This window comes from Nannospalax galili, unplaced genomic scaffold (genome assembly GCF_000622305.1).
Source record: "Nannospalax galili isolate Female #2095 unplaced genomic scaffold, S.galili_v1.0 scaffold957, whole genome shotgun sequence".
Taxonomy (NCBI): Eukaryota; Metazoa; Chordata; class Mammalia; order Rodentia; family Spalacidae; genus Nannospalax; species Nannospalax galili.
The window spans coordinates 302,299-325,736 of NW_008340047.1; the positions used below are offsets into that span (position 1 = coordinate 302,299).

Consider the following 23,438-nt stretch of genomic DNA (forward strand, 5'->3'; position numbering starts at 1 on the left):
CAAGACCCCAATCTTATCTAAAGGAATACTGACAACTGATTACCACTAGATGAGTAACAGCTGACCCTCTTAAAACAAAGACCTCTAGATAGGCTGACTAGATTCACCAGAAGGGCAAGTAGTGGGGAATGGCTGGGGTGCCGACAACACAGCAGACAGTAGCAGGGATATCAGAGTATAAGGGCTCTAGTGGGGGGGAGGGAGGCTATGGAGTGTGCTATCTGGGAAGTGGGTGTATAGCCAAATGAGATGGTTTGGGATGTTCTGTGTGATATAAACATACAAAAGAAAAAAAAATAGAAGTTGTATGATAATTTCATGCTACACTGGAATTAAACTAGAAACTAATAACGAAGACAGCTCAAAAAACCCCAGAAACTTAAGAGATTAAACTACATGCTGGGCATGATGGCACATACCTTTAGTCTCAACACCTGAGAGGCAGAGTCAGGCATATCTCTGTGAGATCAAGGCCAGCCTGGTCTACATAGTGAGTTCCAGGTCAGTTGGGGCTACAGGGAGACCCTGTCTCAAAAAGACAAATAAATATACATATGTGCGTGCGTGCGTGCGTGTGTGTGTAGAACATTTAAAACCCATTTAAGGAAATCTGATTGAAAAATAGGCCAAAAACCTTAATATATACCTCAGCAAAGAAGATGGACAGGTAGCAAAAAGCACAAGAAAAGATGCTCCATATCATGTCACCAGGAAAATGCTAATCAAGAGTCAATAAGAAACCACTATACACCTAATTAAAATGTTGTACTCCAGAGCCCTGGCAGCATTAAATGTCGACAAGGACACAGAGCAGCAAGAACTCTCATTCACTGCTGGTGGGAATGTAAAATGGTACAACCACGGTGGAAGACATTTGGTGTTTTTGTTTTGTTTTGTTTTTTGTCTTTTTGTCTTCTTGAGATAGGGTCTCCTTGTAGCCCCAGCTGTCCTGGAACTCACTATGTAGAACAGGGTGGCCTTGAACTCAGAGATCTGCCTGCCTCTGCCTCCCAAAAGTTTGGTGGTTTCTTAAAAAATTAAACACACTGTTACCATACACTCGAGCAATCATATTCCTTGCCATTTACCCAAAAAAGGTGAAAACTGCATAAAAGCCTACAGCATCTTTATTCATAACTGCTCAAATTTAGGTGCAATCAAAATGCTGTTAAGTAGGTGAATGTACGGTGGTACTACGAGATAATGGAATATTATTTAGCACTAAAAAGAAATGGACTATCAAGTTGTGACAAGGTATGGATGAGCCTTAAATGCATATTACTAAATCAAAGAAGCCAATCTGAAAAGGCTACACACTGAATGAGACCAATTCTGGGTCATTCTGGAAAGGAAATTTGTGAAAACAAATATTGGTAGGGGACAGGGATGGCTAAGTTGAGCACTGAGGATTCTCAGGGCAGTGAAATTGCTATGATACTCTAGTGCAGATACAAGTCTTTGTAAGTCTGTTGAAGCTCCATAGAATGTATAGCACCAAAACTTAACCCTAATACAAACTGTGGAGGGTAGGTGATTATAATGTGCCACTGTAGGCTCATCTGTTCCGACAAATGCAGCACTTTGGTGGTGGGTACTGATAATGGGAAAGTTTATACAACATTAAGAGCTACTACTTGGTGTACTGTGCTGAGTATGACAGATTATCTGACAATCTTCCTAGGAGATAGGTATTACTATTACTCCCAGTTTAGAGGACAGGAAACAAACTGAGAAGCCTAGGAACTCACAAGAGAACACCCAGAACAGCGAGTAGTAGTGTGAGGTCAGATTCAGCCTGTCAGCTCATCCGGGATGGGGCAGGATGTGAGTGCAACACACAGGGCTCCTTTCTTTCTCCTTGCTGTGGCTAGGAGATACTTTCTGGTTTTGGTCATTTGCCTTCAGTTAAGTGACTCACATGGTATGTAGATGTGGGTGGCCCAGTTGCCCCGTTCATGAGGAAAAGTTCGAACTCGTCCTCCATGTTTTGCGCTGTCATCTTCAGGTCTCTCCTCTGTGCTGGGGAACATACTTAGCACACTGTCAGGTATTGGTAACTTCTGACTGGGAAGGGGGTTCTGGCCACTGAAGGAGAGAAAAAGAATACAAGCATTTATCCACCTCACATTCTCTCCCTTTGCACATACAGCAGTTTTAAGCTTTATACACAATGATTCTTTTTCAGCAGAGTCTTGCCATGTAGCCCAGGTTGGCCTCAAACTTGCTACCCTCTTACCTTAGCCACAGTGACTCTGAGTGTGGATTTCCAGGAGCTCTCCAGTATTGCTGAGGTTTCCCAGCTCCTCTGGGAGACAGCTCTTGGTCCCCAGGGGAAATACCTGGGCAAGCAGCAATGTGTGGTTTGTAGGTCATTTTACCTAGCTGGACAGGCCTGAGTTGGAATAGCTCATTCTAGATCTGTGATGAAGGTACACAAATTACCTCGTGTATAAAGCATATTTCCATTTTACAGAGCTCTGTGCGATGAGCTGACATTGCACCTAACAAAGACAGGTATTTAAGAACCCAAGGCTCTCTAGTTTTGCTTTGGTCTGGAGTTTCCAGACTGACACCCTTCATACGCTTTTGGTATTATTGCAGCTGCGTTCAGATCAGGAAACAGGTCTAGGATGGTACAGTGTTGACCAGGAAGGATATAGTGCACAAGAGGCGATGGTTGGACTTGAACCAGTATCCTGACTCCCAACTTCGCCTTTGCCAAGTGGAGCCATTCTGGGGCTTTTTCCAGGATATGCTCTGAACCCTCTTCGCTCCATGTCCTTATTTTCCTAGCCCGGGAACTGACCCATACTCTCCCTGCTACCCTGGAGCCTCGGATCTCCTCGGGGTTTCAGCAGAATCACGCCCTCGCGGGAGAGACTCCCTCGTTCCTCACCAACTGCGGCCCCTAGTCTCCGGCCCGCTCCGCCCTATGGCGGCGGCCTCGGCCCCGGCTTCATCCTCGGAGTCGCTGCTGCTGTAGCCCACCAGGGGCGCCGCGCTCATGGAGCCTCGTCCTAGACCACAGGTCTGGTCGGTGGGCAACCTCACCCGGAGCCTGGGGTTCCACTGATCCGGAAGTGCTCTCCAGGGGAACGGCCTAGAGTAGCCCCGCCCCGAGGCGCGGCCTGGCGGAGCTCGGGGGCGGTCCCTAGTGGGACCGCAGCGTAGGCTTGCCAGCCGCCTTCCGGAGCGCTGCAGAGCGGGTTTCACAGGTCTGAAGGTACCCCTTGTCAAGCTTGCACAAACCCGAGACCCGGGTCCCTCGCGAGAGGCAAGCCGAGCGGCACGTCAGCTGCAGAAGCCCGGAGGGTGCGGGAGGGCCCTGCCGCGAGGAATAGGGGACGGCCCCGGGCTGGACCCGGAGCCTCCGCCCTGAGCCCGAGCGAGGTGGGCGGGAGCGGGCGGCGTCGCTCGGTCGGCCCCCTGCTTGCTGATCCCGAGACTCGAGCCCAGTGCCCTAGGACGCGGCGTCTCAGGCCGGCGGGGCAGCGGGGTCCCCGGTAGGGGGCGGCCTCGCTCCGTGCAGCCCACTCCTCCGCAGCTGCCGCCCCGGCCGCCGCTCCTCCTCCGGCCCCGCCTCCCTGGCCTTGCGCCGCCAGTCCGTCCGCTCGTCTCTGCAGGGCTGTCGGTCCGTCCGCCCGTCCTCCCTCCCGGCGCTCCTCCGCTCTGGTCCCGCTAGCCCGAGTACGCCCGTCGATTCCTCGGTTCCGGCCGCCGCAAACCGGCCCCCTACTCCCTGACCGGCCTCCGCCGCTACGCGAGGCCGGGGATTGGCAGGGCGCGTAGGCCGCGCCGCGGCGGATGGAGCCGGAATAAAGGGGCGATAGAAAAAGCAGCTGGTCTCCACTCGCCCCACGCCTGACCCCTCGGGCGGCCCCGAGCAGGTGAGCGGCGGGGCATCCGGGGCTGCTTCTGGGGACCACTCCCATGCTCACCGCACCCCTTCCCTGACTGCTCCTCCGGCAGACCCGGAGGCCTCCTGAGCTCCGGGGCGGCCCAGACCGGGCCTGGAAGTGCAGCCGCTTCCCGGGCATGGTTTGAGGCCCTGGGGCCTTCTCCAGCCCCGCCATCCACCCCCCCGGCCGCAGCGGCTCCCGCCATCCCAGGCCAAAACTGACAGGCAGCCCAGCTGGACCGGCGGGCTGCAGGCAGGGCCGGATGGGAGGTGATCGGCTTACATTCCGTTTCCCAGCGAGGAAGAAGGGCTGGGGTGGGGCGCAGGTGGAGGCTTCTCCTTGTCTGCCCTGCCTTCCCCTACTTTCCCCTACCCTTTGCGGAGTGATCGGAGAGGGTTTCTGGCTGCACCTTCCTGGAAGAGGGCCAGGGTAGGAGGTGGAGAGGTGGCGGGTAGGGGTGGCCGCTCGCACTGGCGGCCTTTCATACCAGGAAAAACAGCACACAGTTGGATTGGCGCAGCTTCCAGAGCAGCCCACCTTTCCTTTCTGCCCTAGGAAGGTTAAAATGACCCAGCCGTAGCACTTGTTCACACACGCTGCTACTCCACTGTGCACTGGCCCTTTTTTCCTCCCTTCCGGGAAGATTCGCAGGATGACAGCTTTTATCTGGATTGTTGTTTCTTTAGCAGAACAGTTAGAGGCAAGGCTGGCATTGTCTGCCCTTTTTCCTCTTAGAGAAAACTTAGAAACTTTTAAAATGTAAGAGGCAGATGAGTTGGGAACCTGGAAGTGGGTTGCCTCTGACTCCAAAAATCCACCCCCCTCTGGAATTACCTTATGCTGCCACAAAGTGGTGAGTTAGAGATTTGCCAGGGTTGAGTGGGCTTTATCTTGCCTTCACTACTGGGAATGTTGTGGACCTACATGCAGCAAGGACCCTGGAGGAGAAACACCCTGTGGATTAGCATGCTTCATCCTGCATCATTCAGGCAAAACAGTGCAATTTCTTACATCTTGACAGTCAAAGATTCAGAGAATGTGTAGGGCTTTTGTTTTTGTTCCTCTGGGAGATGACTAGAATGAGGAAGTTCAGCTTCAAGAACCCCCCACACTGGGTGGTCTGTGAACTGGCCATTTAACCCTCTCCACCATGAGTTCAGGTCTCTGCAAGGTCATTCATCCTGTTATAAGTAGAGAATAGGCATGTTACCTGGGGAAAGGCCTGGCATGCAGATAAAGAGAGGTGTGGGCCAAGCCTTCAAAGCAAGGTTTTTGAGGTAGTCCTTGGTTCCTTTGTTTTAATATTAGTTCCAGAGGCCATTGAACTTAGACCTAGGAAGTGTGGGTTCCCTGGGTTCTGCCTGCCCGCAGGCTTTTCTTCTCTCTGAGTGAGCCCTGTAGTGTCCTTGTGACAATGGGAGAGGGGTTGGAAGGCCTCGGGTCACTCCAGACCCTGTGAGACCTGGCTGAAGAAGGTTGGGAGGAAGCCAGGGGGACTTGGGGAGTCTGGGATACTTTGCCCAGGAAAAGGGAACTGAGGCGGGTGGGTTTGGAGACAGCTCTCTTCCCCTTTGCCTGGAGAAATGGAGCAGCCATCAGACCTCTTTGGTAGCATGTGAAGGGAGCAGGTCTCCAGCCCTGAGCATCTCCCTGCCCTGATGTAGCTTATGTCTGTGCAGTGAGTGTGGGCAGCATGGGGAGAGACCAGGGAAGGGTTCCTGCCTTAAGTTTACTGTGTCTCTCTTCCCTACAGAACCGACTACTGGGGAAAGCAGAGCTTCCCTGGCATTGCCGGGACCCTGCCTTGAAGAGCCCCTTGTCCTGTAGACACTGCCTTGTAGGCTGTCTTCTTGGCTAATGACGGGGGCTGCCTGAGCAGTCCTCTTCTGTGCCTTGTGTGAGGTCCTTGTCCATCCCTGAGATTGGGCAACTTCTCTCTCAGGGTTGGGTCACCTTAAGTGGGAAACTGAAGCCACTACTGTCCAAACCCTGTTTCATCTTCCCAAGCATGTCAGAAAGCTGGCAGCAGCCACCACAGACACAGCCACAGCAGCCACAGCCACCACAGCCTCAGCACCATGCTGAGCCACCACCAGCCCTGGCTGAGCATACACTGCCCCCAGGCACAGCTGAGAACCCGCTGGGCTGTGCTGTCTATGGCATACTCCTGCAGCCTGACCCAGGCCTGCAGCCTCCACAGCATGCACCACTGCAGGCAGCAGGCGAGCCTGGCCCCAAATGTGGTGTGTGTGGCCATGACCTGGCACACCTGTCCAGCCCACACGAACACCAGTGCCTGGCGGGCCATGATCGCTCCTTCCAGTGTACACAGTGTCTCAAGATCTTCCATCAGGCTACTGACCTCCTGGAGCACCAATGCGTGCAGGCTGAGCAGAAGCCTTTTGTCTGTGGTGTCTGCAAAATGGGCTTCTCACTGCTCACCTCCCTGGCGCAGCACCACAGCTCTCACACTGGCATGATGAAGTGTTCCATCTGTGATAAGACCTACAAGCCAGCTGAGGCTGCCGAGCCAGCCACCACTGCTGCACCCTCACTGCCCCCAGCACCACCACCCACAGATGTCGCCCCTGCAGAGCAGCCGGAAAAACCCTACAGCTGCCCCATCTGCCAAAAACCCTTCAAGCACCTGTCAGAGCTCTCTCGCCACGAGCGGATCCACACTGGAGAGAAGCCCTACAAGTGCACGCTGTGTGACAAGAGCTTCAGTCAGTCGTCCCACCTGGTGCACCACAAGCGCACACACAGCTCCGAGCGGCCCTACAAGTGCGCTGTCTGCGAGAAGACCTTTAAGCACCGCTCGCACCTGGTGCGTCACATGTATGCACACTCGGGTGAGCATCACCTCTTCCGCTGCAACGTGTGCGAGTTGCATTTCAAAGAGTCGTCCGAGCTGCTGCAGCACCCTTGCACCCCGAGCGGCGAGAGGCCCTTCCGCTGCGGCGAGTGCCAGAAGGCCTTCAAGCGGCCCTCGGACCTGCGACAGCATGAGCGCACGCACAGCGCAGAGCGGCCCTTCAAGTGCGACCTGTGCCCCATGGGCTTCAAGCAGCAGTATGCGCTGATGCGGCATCGGCGCACGCACAAGACCGAGGAGCCCTTCAAGTGCGGGCTGTGTGAGAAGGGCTTCGGGCAGCCCAGCCACCTGCTCTACCACCAGCACGTGCACACCCTGGAGACTCTCTTCAAATGCCCGGTGTGCCAGAAGGGCTTCGACCAGTCAGCGGAGCTACTGCGCCACAAGTGCCTGCCAGGCTCCACTGAGCGGCCCTTCAAATGTCCGGTGTGTAACAAGGCCTACAAGCGGGCGTCGGCCCTGCAGAAGCACCAGCTGTCACACTGCGCAGCCGCAGAGAAGCCCCTCCGTTGCACCCTGTGCGAGCGTCGCTTTTTTTCCTCCTCCGAGTTCGTGCAGCACCGCTGCGACCCAGCCCGTGAGAAGCCACTCAAGTGCCCAGACTGCGAGAAGCGCTTCAAATATGCTTCAGACCTGCAGCGGCACCGGCGTGTACACACGGGTGAGAAACCCTACAAATGCCCCAACTGCGACAAAGCCTTCAAGCAGCGGGAGCATCTCAATAAGCACCAGGGTGTGCACGCGCGTGAACAGCAGTTCAAGTGTGTATGGTGTGGGGAGCGCTTCCTGGATGTGGCGCTGCTGCAGGAGCACAGCGCGCAGCATAGTGCTGCGGCGGCAGCTGCAGAGGGTGCCTACCAGGTAGCAGCCTGCCTGCCCTAAGGCTAGTGGGCCACCTGCCCCGCCCAGCCAAGCTTCACCTGCTTGTAGCTGCATGGTACCAAGTCTTGTCACCCAGCTCCCATGTGAGGCCCTAGGAGTGAGGACAGAAGGTTCCAGGGCAGGTGGAAGGTGCCCATACTTAGAATTCCTAGCACCAGCCTGGCAGTGGGAGAGCCAGAATGCTGTGGCCAAGCCTGATTCTATTAACCTCTTCCCCATGACAGGATTTGCTTTCTGAGAGCCCTGTTGCCCCTCTCCCCTCAACCTATGCGGGCCTGGGATCCCACTTGGCAGTCAAGTGGCCCCTTTATCCCCAGTATGGGGGATGCCAACCCAGCCCTCCCAAATCTTTCATCCTAGTTAGAAACCAAGTGACTTAGGAAGAAGGAAGGTTATAGTAGAGCACCCTCAAGTTGATCTTTAGAGGACAAAGCCAGCTTTGTGACAGTCCTGGAGATATGGGGTGTAGACCATGACCTACAGTCCTCTGTAGCCCAGCCAGGACTGAGGTGACCCCTAAGTTTCTGATAGTTGAGATGTGTAGTATAGGAGTCTTTGGGCAGGGTCTGCTTAGAGACTAGGGGCCCAGTCAGAAGGGGAAAGCAGAGAGGATCTGGTGATGCCCTCAGTTATCACAGGGAGAGGAGCACAAGCAGCCCGTGTGCTGAGGGCTGATCCTGTGACTTTGGAAGCCCCCTCCTGCCTGTGAGCGGTCCCAAGCTGTGAGGTTGTGAATGTACCCTTAGCCAGGCAAGACTGCTGTTGTGGAAGGAGAGGACTGTTAGTCTCCTTTACCCCATTCCTGGGGCTGGGAGGAAGGAGGACCAAGCCCACAATCTTCTCAGCAAATACAGACAAATTCTTTCCTCTCAAAATTTATGAACCAAAGTGTCGGGCTCAGAGGCATGGCCTCAGCTTGCCCCAGTCCTGCCTCAGGGCCAAATGCAGGCCTGGGTGTCCAGTGTGGGGAATGGTGTTTGATCTCACAGTGCCCTCCCAGCCCATGGGATACCCACTCCAACACTGATTGCAGACCCTAAGGATCTTCGGTTGCCAAAACACTGTTCTCTTTTGAGTGAGGCTTCCTAGAGTCCTCCTGGGTCTGTGGCTGTCCACAGACTGCCTCCTGAGGTGAACAGGAGGTCAGAAGGATAAAAGAGCCTAGAAGGTAATTGCTCCTGACAGGTGCATGGACAGCCACCATCACTGGACGGCTCCTCAGGAGCCTGGAGGACCTTTGTTGTCAAAGTCATCCTTCTGAGCCCAGCCCTGTCCATGCCCTTTTCAGCCCCCGCCCTCCTAGTCATGAGTCTTGAAAGATTGACCAGCACATATGCCAAGTGCCCAGAGGGTGCTACTTACCTCTCACCTTATGAAGTCCAACTGGCCATATCCACCTGCTCTGTCTGCCCAGGTTCCCTCCTGTGCCCACAGGGACAGGCTGGAACTTCTCTTGGCTGGTTCTTGGTCACTAAGCCTCAAAAGACTGGAATCCAGGCTCACGACAGTCCAGTCCCAACTGTTCATTTTTTTCCTTACATTTTGCTTTCTAAAAGCAGTTTGTTATAACATTGTACAGCTTAATTTCATGTCATTTTGGATCTTATGAATGTGAGAGTTTGGATGTTTGAAAAGAATGACTCCATTTTAGGTATCCACTGTTGATATGTATACATAGTGAGTCTGATGTCTGCTTTAGAAGTAAAGACACTGACCATTGCAGACCACAGCTCTTCTCATTCTTCTGAGAGGGAGTGATGGGCCCTGCACGGGCTGATAGTCATGCAGACCAGTGTTACAGGTTGGGTTGGGACACAGGGCTGGGCTTGAATCCTGAGATTTGAACATCTGACGCATGACTTTGGGCTGGTCACCCAAACTCTTTAGGACTCATTCACCTCATCTGTCCAAAAAAAAAGGAAGTTAGTTTGCCTCATTGTTGTGAGAATTATATGGAGTCTTGGTGAGGCCCTGGGTTATGGACTTGCTGACGGTTATCAAGTATAGCACACCTGCCCCCCACCTGATTGAGGTTTAACCACAACTCCTGAGGAGTGAACTGGGCTGTGAGACCAGCAACTCATGGAAGGCCAGAGGCTGGAGACTGGGCCTGGTAAGCCTGGGCTTAGCCTGAGGTTGTCACATACCTCTCTTGTACCCCATACCTGCCCCCAGCAGCCTACCTGCCACTCGGGCACTTTCCTTTTCTCAAAGGCCATAGTAGGGCTGGAGAGAGAAGTAGCCCCTACCTAGGCCTGGTATCTGAGGCCAGGAACATCCTGTCCTAGATGGAGAAGGGTGAGGGTAGAAGGTTCAAAGGATAGGGAGCTGCTCACTCTGTAAGTGTTCCAGAAACTGGCCCAGACTGTGTGGCCCCTAAGGACCCAGGACGTTCCTTCCTATAGGCTTCTGCTGCTCAGCAGGTAGCCTTTTCTGCCAGGCTCAAGGCCTAGCTTACTCTTCCGTTGTATGGCCTTAGGCAAAACTCCTCGACTTGGTGGCCGGGTAGACCTGAACATTTAGAGGCCCAGGAATTTCCCAAGCCACACGGTGCAAAAGCTGTAGAACTGTGGGGGTTGGCAGATGAACTTGGGACTTAACACTGTTGGAGGACTGGCAGTATGGCCCAGGACAGCACTGGCACTCTGGCTTCATCTACCATTTTCTGACCAGGAAGTTGGAAACATGACCAGGACTGTCCCTGACACTCAGTCTGGCCAGGAAGCATGGCCACAGATATCCCCCCACCCCACCCCCAAGCTGGCTTTAAGCTCCTTGAGAGATGGAAGTTACTGTGCTGTATCTTCCCAGGCAGGTTGCACTATCTCCTTAAAGGGCCAGCACCTCCAGGCCACTTTTGTGAAACGTCATCTCCAGCCTACATCCTCCTTCCCAGCCTGCAAACCTGCTTCTCGCTCCTCCAGAGCAGACCTTGGGCCCAACCTAGACTACCCAGCTTGTGGAAATTCACTCAAGGCCTCCCACGAGACTGGTGACAAACAAGTGGTTTCTTTGTTCCTGGAAAGTCACCTCTAGGAAGAGCCTTGGCTGCTATTGATCTCACATCTCCAAAGGTTCCTGCTGTAATTCCTTGGGTCAATTGTGTGTATGTGTGTGGTGGGGGGGGTTGTGAGTTATGGGGTCTCCCTCTTCACCGTGTCCCCATTCCATCCTAGCTTTGCATTCCTGCCTTTGTTCTTTCACCCACAGCCATAACTGAGTACCTGCTGTTTGCTAGGCATGAAGCAAGAACTTCAGATGAGAGAGTTTAACTGGTTTCATGAACTTCAAAAAGTAGAGTAGGGGCTGGGGAGATGGCTCAGTTAGTGTAGGGCCTGCTGCTCAAGCATGAGGACCTGAGTTTAGATCTCCAGCACCCACATAATAAAGCTAGGCATGGTTGCATGAGTCTGTAACCCTGGACCAGGGGTGTGGGGGGACATGATGGGGTGTAGGCAGTGTCAGGACATGTTGGCACATGAACCCAATTAGCACTGGGTTCAGTGAGAGACCCTGTCTTAAAAAAAATAAGGTAGTGATCGAGGAAGATACTTGATGTCAACCTCTGGCCTTCACAAATGTGCATTCCCACATGTGTGCACACACACAAAAGGTAGAGTAAGAAAATGTCAAAACTGCTGACCCCTAGGACATAGTGTGTGATCTTCATCCCATCCCACCTCAGCTTGAGCTTTGCCCTGTTCCTGAGCCTACCCTGGTGCCAGCCCCAGGCCCTGGGCTATGATGTGTGTTTCCCATGTTGTTTGTAATAAACACCACTGTTACTTTATAGTAGGACTTTCATTCAGTTCAAATTTTCCTGCACTGGTTCCAGGGGTCCCAGACCTCATTCCTGAGAGAGGTAAGAGGAGCTGGCAAGCAAGCCCACTGGCCAGAGGCATGGATGAGTCTCCTCAAACAGCCAGGGTCCCTGCACTTGCAGTCTTGGGGAAGAGAGTGGGGAGGAGGAGGATATGAGAGAGGCCTTTCTGGAAGAAAGGGTGAGACTGAGGAGGAAGAGTTTGGAAAGCATTTCTGGTGAAAGGACAGCTTTGAACAAAGTTTTGGAGCCTGGGGGTGGGTAGACCAGCAAGGAAGCTGGTGCTGGGTTTGTGGTGGACTAAAGGTCAGAGAATTGGATTGGGGTCAGGCCTGAAATTTCCAAAGATGAAATCATGGTGGTTGGACTATCCCAAAGTCATGGCATGACTGTAGTGAAGATTTCTGATGGGATCTCTTTATGATGAGCCAAAATCTCTGAAACTGAGAGGTCAAGGCTGGGAGGCAGGAGATACTGCCGGTCATTCTGAGGGAGATCCTGTGTCTCATTGTTTCCCAGGCTGGTTTGCAACTCCTGGACTGAGTTGATCCTCCTGCCTCAGCCCCCTAATTATCTGGGACTGCAGGTGCATGCTACCTGGCGTGGCTTCTGAGAGCTTTCTAATAGGACATTGCTTCCTTCCAAGCCCATCTTATGTCTCCAGCCCCAGGAAACCCTTTTGCTTTCTTCCCCACTCCTGCTTGTACCTCTTAGCAGAGAGGAATAGAATGTAGTGACCATAGTCTCACCTGCCTGCAATTCCCAGCTCTGCTAGTCACTGGCCCTGTGACCTTGGGCTCATCGCAACTCCCTCAAGTTCATTTCTTTCACTAGCTATAAAATGGGTCTAAAATGACTCCCTTGTGGGGCTGTGAAGCATTTTGACTTAAGAATAGACACTGCACACTAAATTGGTTTTGCTTGTTTTCTACTCTATTTTTAGGCATAGTTTTTTACTTAATGTATTTAATGAAGTCAGGATTAAATGTACAGTCAGTGGATAGGAATTTTTAATTGCTGCTCTGGATTGGCATCCACAGTGCCCTGGGATGGAGGAACATGGTTTCAGGTTTAATGTGACAGCCTGCTTACCTATTTCTCCCATTTGACTCAGAGCATCTCTAAGACAAGGGTGGCATCTCCAATACACACCAGACTGCTGGCCCAGGCAAAGGCCTCAAAGCTGGGTCACATCCTGGGGTGAACTTGTTCAGTGATACTGGGTCAAGGAAGCAGGCACAGAGAAGAGAGCCCAGTCATTCTGTCCCCTCTTACACACTTCAGCATGCTCATTTGAGCTCTCCAGTGTCCAAGGTAGGGCTCTAGCATCCCTGCCGGGAGCCTTGGACAGGGTCCATTTCTTCTGTCATTTGAAGGGAACACTTGTACCTCTGATATCCCAAGGGGCTCTGCCAGTGGCTTCCCAAAGCTGTCTACTGTGTTTGCAGGGAGGAGGATGGGTACATCCTCACTGGACCCTGAGGAAGAAGGGGCTCCTCTTCCCCAAGCTCCTGCCTTCTGCCCTGTTGCCACCAAAACCTCATATTTGAAGATAGAGATGGAAACCTTAGTTCTTTGTCAGTATAAGGGCAGTGACTGTCTCTTCTACCCACAAAAGAAAACACAACCATCCTTAACTTTGTAACACAGGCTGTCTGCATATCAAACACAACACAAACCTACCTTTGTGTGTGTGTGGTGCTAGGGATTGAACACAGGTCTCATGTACTAGGCAAGTGTTCTGCCACTGAGCTACTACTGCCCAGCCCACAGCCTATTTTCTTATTAGCCGAAGTTAAGCAGAAAGACTACTTTTCTGGAAAACAACTTGTTCTATAGAGCTGAGCATAGACCATATGTGAACCCTTTGCCAAGTACTGGGACTTTCTTGAGATCTGGGTTCTGGGTTTGGCCTGAGGCTGACCTCTTGCTTTACCTGCCAGTTCCATCATCAGTGAAACAAGGATCACAGGGTATGGCTCACATCCCAGGGTTCTGGCACAGCCCAGGGAAAATACAGGTTGATAATGCATTCTGACCTGTGAAGTCATTTTTCTTTCAGTTCTTTCCTCCTGAGGCCCTGGACTTGTATGTAGCAGCTATGCAGTGCCTAGGGTTGGAGGAGAAGGAGAGGGTGTGAACAAGGAGTTCCTAACCATTGTGGACACGGACTTTACTGAGGATCGGATGAAAAGGGAACTATCCATGGAAGATACCCTGCATGTGGATATGTGACTTTGTATGTGATTTCAGGTGGAAATCTGTGGATCTGTGAGGGTCCAGGGCAGCCCCAGGACCAGAAACCTCAAACTGAATTCTTGAGTTTGGTGGCTATTTGTTCCAATGGGGGCCTGTCTGTGAAGACTGCCCATGGGTAGGGTGGGATATGGAAGGCCCAGGAGCTAACACAGCTGCCCTAACAGCACCAGGCCAAGACCCTCTTCCTTGGGGCTCCCCTGCGTCTAGGCCAGACCATTATGCCTGCTATTAATGGGGAGTAGGGTCATGACTAGGAGGGGGGCCATGAATGAGGGCTAGTCCTGCTGCTCATAGGTAGAACAGACACCCTTCTACTTAGGTGATAACATTTCTTAGCAGAATGTTCTGATACTTATCCAGGTTTATATTAGAGTTCGGCTGCCTCGCAAGGAACAGAGGGCACAAGCCTAGCATGCTCCCTTTCCTTCAAGGAGGCTCGGATGCCCTAAAGTACACCAGTATGGTAAGGGTTCAGAGAGGTACCACAAATCCCCCTCTCAATACCCTCCTGCCCTTCCAGGGTTCAAACTCGGGCTCTGAGAGGCTGCAAATTCAGGATCTTGGGTTGGAGCTACAAGCAAGACAAGAGCATCAGAGAAACCCAGTGTGTGGGCTGCCCTTGTGCCTTGACCCCAACTGGCTCCAGGCTTAGACTGTGATACTCCACTCAAGGCCACCAAATATCCTTTACCACCCCCTACATCTTCCTCCCCATTCCCAAGGAGCTGGCAGAGGGCAGGCAAGGGTAATACGTTGTCATCTGTGATCCTGACCCTCCTCCAACCTGCCATACATGTCCTCCAAGGGCAACTGCACTCACATGTGCGCGCGCGCGCACACACACACACACACACACACACACACACACACACACACACACAGAGGTTTCCCAAGAAAGCATTAGGTTTATTTCTTGAACTGAACTCCCGGGGAGATGAGTGGTGCCACCATAGGCCCTCTGTCCTGCTAGGGACAGCCAGAGGGGGATCAGCCTCCTTTTCACAGATTAATGCCAGGGAGTCAGATAGTTGATATGACTGTGGAGAGAAAGAGGGATGAGGTGGGGACTCTAGGGTACCCTGAAGAAAAATCAAGTTGGCTTTCCCTAGCCCCCACCTCCATTCCAAAGCCTACTTCTCTACTCTCGCATCTGAAAACAGTTTCCATTCAGTCTGTGTGTGGCTCAAGACCCTTCAATGGCTTTCTAATTTCCTTTTGTATAGGTTTGGCTGTTCCTCACTATACACACTTCCAATTCACCTTACACCATTTCCCACTGCCTCCCAACTATAACAGCATCATGGGTTTTTCAGTTGTACATGAACGAATTCTGGTATTACACGCTAGTAAAAAACAAAGTTTTCCTGTATGTGTGTGAGGAAGGCAGCTTTTCACCAACAGGACCATGCAGCAGTCTGGTTGCTACAAGCTAGGGGTGAAATAGTGTAAGAGCTGTGGGGAGAGGCCTGGGGCAGGCAAGACTTCCAGGAGGCTGGGACGGCTGGGCTGGCTTTAAAGAGTAGAAGGAAGAACCTGCTAGGCACAGAGATAGCACAAGTGAGGTCCCATGGTGTTTGGTTGTACTGGTGGTAGCGTGGCACTAAGTTGTCTGGTATTGCTAAGGTGCCCAGGACAAAGCTGGAGAGGGACCAAACAGAGTTGGGAAAAGTCTCACAGTACTCCGCACTTTCACCCTATGTAAGTGCCTTTACTCCCCGGTGACCCAAGTGGGGGTGCCACTGTACAGATGTCTGCTCACCATCCTCCCCGGTACCCCCCTTCCGGCCTTTTCAGGGCCAAATGTGGTGGAAAAGCACCTCCTTCCCAAACCAGCTGAGTGGCAGGTGGATCTAGGGCTGAGCATCCTTTGAGTCCCTAGGGCCGCCCGAGGGGGCGGGGCCATCCCTTACCTGTAGTGGGAGCCAAAGTGCCGGAACACATTCCTGCGAAAGAACCTAGGGTGAACCCCTGAACGCCCCGCTCCCTAGGGGTGCCGGGGACGGGCGGACAGGAATTAAATGCCTGTAAAGCAGCTACGATCCCTCTTCCCTGCTCCAGGCTCGGGGTCTGGGGCTCGTGGCCTCACTTACAGCGAGTCGAAAGGCAGGGGCTTCTGTCCGAAGCGGTCTAGGCTGGGGTTCTGGTTAAGGCAGTACTGGGGCGGGCCACAGGGATAAAGACTGGTAAGCCAGGGGAGCTCGGACTCCCACACAAACCACAGCACTCCCTCCCGGACACTAGGGCCCTGGGAGACCCTGCCCTGGGCCTCCTCGCTCCCCACCCCTCTCACGCCCCCTGCTTTAAGTCGCTTCACATCAGGACCCCGAGAACCGTTCAGCACGCATCTTCCCTACCCTCCAGTTCTGGGTCACTTCCGGCCTCAGGTACCGCACTGCGTAGCCTCTGAAACTCTCAACTGCAGAGAGAGTCCATCTTGGACAACAGGCGGCGAACAGACCCCGCCCTCCCTCAGCGAAGCCCCGCCTCTGCACAGAAGCCCAGCTCCCCACAAACCTCGCCTCCAGCTACCTGCTTGGACCAGGCCCTGCTTTTCTAACCTGCTGGGCCAGTTCCAGAACCAGCTTTGTTCTCAGCGGCTACCCTGACCAGGACCTGGACTTGTCTCTGTGCCCCTAACCCAAGACAGGCGCCTCCTCCAGGTCCCTCTGCCTGTCTCAGCCTTGCCTGCCTTAGCTGCCCCAGCTGCTCCCGGCACCCTGCACTGTGCCGGTCGGCCAGCCTACAGTTCTCGCTCCCTGCTCCAGACGCGCCACCCAGCTGTCAGCAAGCTCTCCCTCCCTAGAGCATCCTCTGAGGTTGGTAGACTGACCCCTCTTGTTTGCACAAGGCAGCTTGAACTCGCCGGCCGTGGACACCAAGTGGGACCAGTCCTCGATGGCACGCGTGAAGCAGGGCCAGTCTACCCGATTCATACCTGGCGCGATGGGCACCAGCTTTCCCTCGCGGTACCTTTGGCAGAGCTTCCGGCCGGCCCCTGTCAAGTCCTGCGGAGTGATGGGTTAGGACCATAGCGGCAGGTGCAAGACCTTGGGGCTTCCTAGACCACCCCACAGGCCTAAGCCGATCTTAGGCCCATCCGACCGAGAGGGTGCAGACAACCGGGACCTAGATTGGCTGGGGGTGGGAGGATCCCACGTAGGCAGCAGAGGACAAGCTCAAATAGTAGTGGCTAGGACCAAAGTTGCCTGGGGCTGGGACAGGCTGGTGTTTCTGAGCAAACTCAGGGTTAGGGACAAAGGACACTTACCAAGCATTGCAAGGGTTTGTTGGGGACTCCCAGGAGTGTGAAGTGGGCCTTGTCAAACTCATCTGTTGAAAGAAGATAAAAGTATCCCTCCAGCTTGGGCCAACCCTTTTTATTAAGAGAAAAAAAAAAATGTTAGTTTTGCCGGAGATGGTAAATCATGGCCAGGCACTAAAGAGGCAAAAGCAGGTGGATCTCTGTAAGTCTGAGGCCATCTTGGTCTACATTTTGATTTCTAGGTCAATCAGGGCTATATAGTAAGACCCTGCCTCAAAGAAAAAAAGGTTAGTTTTTAAATGTTTAAGAAAAAAAGTTCGTATTTCTTACAATAAGGTAAACTCCATAGAGAGCAGTGTTAAAAAAAATGAAACCATAGAAGTGCTACAAGAAAATGTGGATAAATTCCCCTATAGCCCTGAGATGGGGCCTTATTAATCCCACCTAAAAAGTCAAAAACTGAAAGAAAAGACCAATAATTTTGACTACATGAAAATAAACACAAGGCCGACGAGACAGCTCAATGGGTAAAAGCACTTGCCCAACTGAGCCTGAGGATCTGAGTGTGATTCCCGGTGCCCACTTGATGGAAGGAGAGAACCAACTCCCTAGAGTTGTCCTCTGACTTCCACCTGTGAGCACACACACAGGGAAAAAGAATAAACACACTAAAAAATAAATGCAAAAGGCATCAAAAGACAAATGGAAACTATTTCTACTAATTTTTTTTTTTTTGGTCTTTTTGAGACACGGTCTCCCTGTAGCCCCAGCTGTCCTTGAACTCACAGAGATCTGCCTGCCTCTGCCTCCCGAGTGCTGAGGTTAAATGTGTGTGCCACCACGCCCGGCTTATTTCTACTAATTTTACAGATGCAATTTCTTTCATGTGGAAGAGTTCCTAGAAATCAAGATCAAATGTCATGCCTAAGTAGCTCACACACAAATACTAGAAATACATATGGCTACAGAGAAAGATGCCTGGCTTCATTCATAGCAAATTGAGTGTGTATTTAAACTACATTAAGGTACCGATTTCCACCTATAAGATTAGATGGAGAACAATCTAAAAAGTTATAGGAAATGACCCTCATCATACATTGCCAGAGACCATGTAAATTGAGTGGAGCCGACAGAGAGCGCTCAGTATTACCTATCGGAATTATGAAAACATACGTGCCCTTTGACCCCACAGCCTGGCGGTGAGTGCACAAATAATGTAAGGAGAAGGTGACCCATTTCAATATTGTTTGTAATAGCAATTGACTAGAAGGAATGAAAGTGTCATTAAACCAAATAAACATACTACATCTGCACTGTGGAACTACTAAAAATAACTTGAGAGTAGGGAGTGTTGGTGCATGCCTGTAATTCCAGCACTTGAGGTGGAGGTAGGGGGATTATGAGCTTGAGGCTAGTGTGGACTACATAGTAAGACTTGGTCTCAAAAAGTGAAGGGCTGGGGCTGTAGCTCAGTGGCAGAACACTTGCCTAGCATGTGCAAGGCCCTGGGTTCGATTTCTGGCACCATAAAAAGGTAATAATTTGAGACCATTTGTTTAGAATCTAAAACTTATGACTATTGGAGTCCACAAAGGGTACACAGTATACAATTAGTGTGCCACCTTATCTGAGTTGTTAACATTAGCAGCAAGAACTGTAAACAGTTTCATATTCCAGCTACAGCATGAGGTCAGCTATGATACGCTGAACCTGACTAGTCAGGCCTCTAGATCTAGCTTCTGGTTCAACATGGTAACAAACACCCTAGAATCAATTGTTGAAAGTCACCATATGGAACTTTCTAAAACACAGCTGTCTGGGACTCTTTAAAAGTCAATAGTACAGCCAAGCATGGTGGTGCACGCCTTTAGTCTCAGCACTTGGGAGGCAGAGGCAGGCAGATCTCTTGTGAGTTCAAGGCCAGCCTGGTCTACATAGTGAGTTCCAGGCCAGCTGGTGCTATAGGGAGACTCTGTCTCAAAAAAAGACCCCCCCCCAAAAAAAAAGTCAGTAGTACAGGGAGCTGGGTGATGCAGGCCTTTAATCCCAGCACTTAAGAAGCAGAGGCAGGCAGATCTCTGTGAGTTTGAGTCCAATCTGGTTACATAGCAAGTTCTGGGCCAGCTGGGCTACAGGGAGACCCTGTCTCAAAAAGACCAAAAAGAAAAAAAAAAAGTCAATAGTACAGGGGCTAGGGAAATGGCTCAGTGGTTAAGAGCACTGGCTGTTCTTGCAGAGGACCCAGGTTTTTGTTCCCAACACCCACATCATAGCAGCTAACAACTGTCTGTAACTCCAGTTCCAGGGGATCCATTGCCCTCTTCTGGCCTCTGTGGGCATTGCACAACATAGGTACACATGCAGGCAAAACACTCATACACATAAAATAAAAATAAACCATTTTTAAAAAGTTAGTACGGGGCTGGAGAGGTCGTTCAGTGGTTAAGACACTGACTGCTCTTTCGGAGGACCCGGGTCAATTCCCAGCACCCACATGGTGGCTATGAACTGTCCTTAACTCCAGTTCCAGGGGAATCTGAAGCCCTCGTCTGACTTCTGTGGCATTGCACAACATGGGTGCACTCACATACATGCAGGCAACGCACTCATACATATTAAATAAAAATAACATAAAATATTTTAAAAGTTAGTAGTACGGGAAGAAATGAGAATGAATGGAAAATTGTTTTAGGCTAAGCTCAAGACTTAACAACTGTTGTGATGTATAACCCTAGATTCAATCCCATTTCTATTTGTTAAATTTTATTTTTGATTGTATGTGTGTGCACATGTATGTGAATGAAGTTGCCCTTGGAGGCCAGAAGAGGCTATTGGATTCCCTGGAGCTCAAGTTGCAGGAGGTTGTGAGCGTCCCTGTATGGGTCCTCAGAACTGAACTCAGATCCTTTGCAAAAAAAGTACATGCTAGCACCACTGAGCCATTGCTCCGGCCTCTCCCCCACCCCATTTCTATTTTTTAAGCTATAAGAGATATCTTTTGAATATCAGGAAAGATTTTTGAAAATTTTAATTTATTTTTTTATTTTATGTGTATGAGTGTATTGCCTGCATGTGTGTAAAGTGCACCTGTGTTGTGCAATGCCTATGGAGGTCAGAAGAAGGTGTCAGATTCCCCCAGAACTGGAGCTGCCATGTGGGTGCTGGGACTCAGTTGTTAGCTGCCATGTGTGTGCTGGGAATCAAACCCAGGTCCTCTGCAAGAGCAGTCAGTGCTCTTAACCACTGAACCATCTCTCCAGCCCCATATCTGGAGAGATTTTAAGGTGTGGTGGCTATTAGATGTTATGGAATTATTAACTTTCCTAGGTATGCTAATGGTATTATGAGATGTAAGAGGCTGTCCTTGTCATTGAGAACAGCTTGGCAAAATTTTGCATGCACACACATTTATGAATGTGAAGGAGAGAAGAGGAGAGAAAAAGGAAAAGAGGAGGAAGAAAATAGAAAGGAAAGGGAAGAAGGGAGAAGGGAGAGGGAGAGGGAGGAGGAAAGCAAGAGAGATCTTGCGTGGGAGGAAGTTGTTCTATGATTATTCCTGCTATAACAGCAGCAAGTCTGTGCCTGAGCAGTAACATGCACAGACAGACAGACAGACAAACAGACAGACACACTTGGGCATTTGAGCACTCGCCACCCCACTCCACTGTATGGCTTTGCCAGTAAGAAGGCCAGGATCAGCCAGGTTTGGGACAACATACCTGTATTCAGCACTTGGAGGCTGAGACTGGAGCAGAATTTAATACCCAGCCTACATATTGAGACAGTCTCAAAAGAGATGAGGAGGAGGAGGAGGAGAAGGAGGGGGAGGGGGAGGGGGAGGGAGAGGAGGAGGAGGGCCATTATTAGATGTGGCTCCTCTACTCTGAACCTTCACAATTGTGAGTCAGAGGAAAACTTCTTTTGTTCAAACTCAAAAACAACACTGCCATCACAACAGCAGCGAGGACTTGTCTTTGAGCAGATGCAATGCACCAGTACTTCTCACCCCTTAGTTCATTTCAGCCTCATTTTTCTGCTCAGGAAGCAGAGGCTAGACCTCAGAGGGGGTTTCTAGAAGATAGCTGGGCTGGCCTCCCTCACCCTTGCATCTGCTGTGTGTGCCCAGACTTTCCTTCCAATATTTCCATCCTTGAACAGGCACTCCTGCTCCAAAGGCTCCCGGGGACCCCCCCCCCCCCCGCCCGCAAGTTGCTGCTGGGGGAGTGGCCTGACCTTTTTGGCAGTAGGTGGAAGACTGGGAGTGCTCATCTGAGAGACAGCCCTTGACCGTGTCCATGTCCATGCGCCGCAGAGTGGGCAGGAACGGGTGGTACAGCTGGTGCTTCACGCCGGCCAGTGGATTGCGCACACGCTCTAGCGGGATCAGGATGGCCGGGGAAGTATAAACATGGGTGGAGCCATCGTCCCAGGGCACTAAGTCGATGATGCGGGCCATAGCTGGGGAGCAGAGGGTCTGAGTCAGATGCCCTGCTCTGTTGGCACACTACTTATCGAGCATTTATTGAGCCCCTTCTGTGTGCCAGGTCATTTTTTCAGGAACTGCACACAGGGCAGCTGGGACACACAAACAGACACATATGCACACCTGCAGGCACACACATCTAGAGCTGTGAGGGAGGTCAGCACAGAATATGTGGGTCTGGGAGGCTGGAATTGGGCTATTCCAGGAGTGGCCTAAGAGAGGTGGTACTTATTAAATATTGAATAGGAAAAGGTTAGAGCTAATAAGCTCAGAACATAGCTTAGAATGCTATGAGACTCTAGGTAGCCAATTCCAGATTTACCTTGGCTAAGGTATATGACCACAGACAGACTAGACTGTTTTAAAGAAGGGGGAGAGACAGGATAGATCTGAATTGAAAAAAACAGATGGTTACTTTGTGCCTCTCTTTTAAAAAGCAGGTAGCCCCAGGAGACCCCTTCTAGTTATTTACAGTTGAGTGAGAATTGGTTGATTCTGCTTGCTTGCTTCCTGATCCCCAAGTTTGAGGTGAGAGGTGGAAGTAGGAAGTAGGTAGGCAGGAGGAAAGAGAACCTGGACCATGAGGATGCTGGAGGGACATGGGTCTTGAGGAAGGGTAGGGAGGTAGAGCAGCACAGAGAGCAAGGAAGAGAGAGAGCTCCCTGCCATCATCCACTCACAGAAGCTACCTCATCTGTAGCGCCCAGGTCCAGGCACACTGGCAGGTACGTTCTTTCTGCTCTTCAGCTGCTCAGTGGGCAGAGGAAAGGAGGTAGGCAGGCTCTGTGGGCAGCAACAGGATAAGGAGCCAGCAGAGACAATGCCCTCTGCAGCCTGATTGTGAGGACATGGCTCCCAGGCAACCCTGATAACCTAGGCTGCTAGGGTCCCTCCTGGGTACCCAGTCCCAGAAGTCTCTGTGGCCTCTGCACAAGCCAGGCATTTTGGGAAATGTCATAGCTGGAGCTCTATGGATGACCCACTTCAGACTGTGTGACCCTGGTCTAGTTACTCCCTCTCTCTGGTCCTCAAGAGTCCTGTCTGTGTTAGGCAAGGGCCCTGGGCTCTGCAATAGGGCTGTTTGTGAGCTTTAAGGGCCTCTGCAAATCTCAGGGAAGAATATACCTCGTCTGCTAGTCCTTAGTCTCTGAGTGTGGAGATTAGCCCAGAATCCAGGGTTAGGGCGGGGATCAGGCAGAGTGGTGGCCTTAGCAGGCCAGGGATTAACAGATCCACCCCACCCCAACCCCACCACCGGGGAGGGGGCCTGCAGCCCTCCTCCCTTCCAGGAAAGCCAGTCTGTGGGTGCACGAGTGCAGCACCCTGAAGCCTTGGGATTAGAGAGACGAAGTCCAAGGTTGGGAAGCCTGGGGCAACCAGCTCTTTTTGTATACATTGGCATATGATTTACATCTACTTTTGAGGGTGCTGAGCCTGAAAGAGCTGGGATTCCCTTTTGTTAGACTCCTGCAAGATCTGGTTCCTGGCTGCTCCTCCCCTGGTCCCCTGGTCCTCCATGGGGTCCTCTATAGGGACCCAGGGGCCTGAAACAGAACCCCCAAGTTCTTCCCCTACAGAAATGTACCCAGAGCTGACTCTATTCACCAACACCCAATCTAAGCTTTAACTCTTAAACCTGGAAAATATAGAAAGCACATAAATGAACAATTTAGTAATTTATAAATTGAGACTGCTACTCAGGTCAAGGTATGGGGTACTAACTTTGTAAAACGGTTTAGTCGTTTCTTAAAAAGTGGAGCATGAGTCAAGCAGGCTAGCATCTGGTTCTAATCCCAGTACTCTGGAAGCTGAGGTTGGAGGATCTTGAGATCAGTGCCAGCCTAGGTTACATAGTGAGAGACCCTGTCTCCAAAAACCCCTAAATTAACAACAGGAAGCAAATTTACAATATGATTGAGTCAAACAGAAGATTTACCCCTAGAAACTATCCTAAAGTG

General features: G+C 51.5%; 3 protein-coding genes across 8 annotated transcripts in view; 1 reads left to right on the forward strand and 2 right to left on the reverse strand.

Moving 5' to 3' along the window:
- The window catches only part of Usb1 (U6 snRNA biogenesis phosphodiesterase 1), an 18,240-nt gene extending 12,606 nt beyond the window's left edge, over positions 1-5,634 (reverse strand). For 2 of the 6 annotated variants that reach the window (XM_029564393.1, XM_029564391.1), the window contains exons 1-3: positions 2,897-3,035; positions 2,237-2,418; positions 1,919-2,085 (exon numbers count right to left, since the gene is read on the reverse strand). In XM_029564393.1, the coding sequence (XP_029420253.1) occupies positions 1,919-2,085; positions 2,237-2,373 (304 nt within the window). In that variant the 5' untranslated portion in view covers positions 2,374-2,418; positions 2,897-3,035. The other 4 variants (XM_008834868.3, XM_029564392.1, XM_029564394.1 and 1 more) reach the window with 3 other exon arrangements.
- Znf319 (zinc finger protein 319) lies at positions 3,750-9,378 on the forward strand. The gene is made up of 2 exons (XM_008834866.3): positions 3,750-3,887; positions 5,653-9,378. Exon 2 carries the CDS (start codon positions 5,908-5,910, stop codon positions 7,654-7,656), a length of 1,749 nt encoding a protein of 582 aa, XP_008833088.1. The 5' UTR covers positions 3,750-3,887; positions 5,653-5,907; the 3' UTR covers positions 7,657-9,378.
- Positions 9,379-14,631: 5,253 nt separating this feature from the next.
- Positions 14,632-21,455, reverse strand: Tepp (testis, prostate and placenta expressed). The gene is made up of 7 exons (XM_008834865.3): positions 21,231-21,455; positions 17,004-17,065; positions 16,566-16,740; positions 16,090-16,151; positions 15,826-15,890; positions 15,646-15,678; positions 14,632-14,772 (listed from the first exon to the last, which is right to left on the reverse strand). The coding sequence occupies exons 1-7, from the start codon at positions 21,451-21,453 to the stop codon at positions 14,742-14,744; spliced, it is 651 nt and encodes a 216-aa protein (XP_008833087.1). The 5' UTR covers positions 21,454-21,455; the 3' UTR covers positions 14,632-14,741.
- Between the last annotated feature and the right edge of the window lie 1,983 nt (positions 21,456-23,438).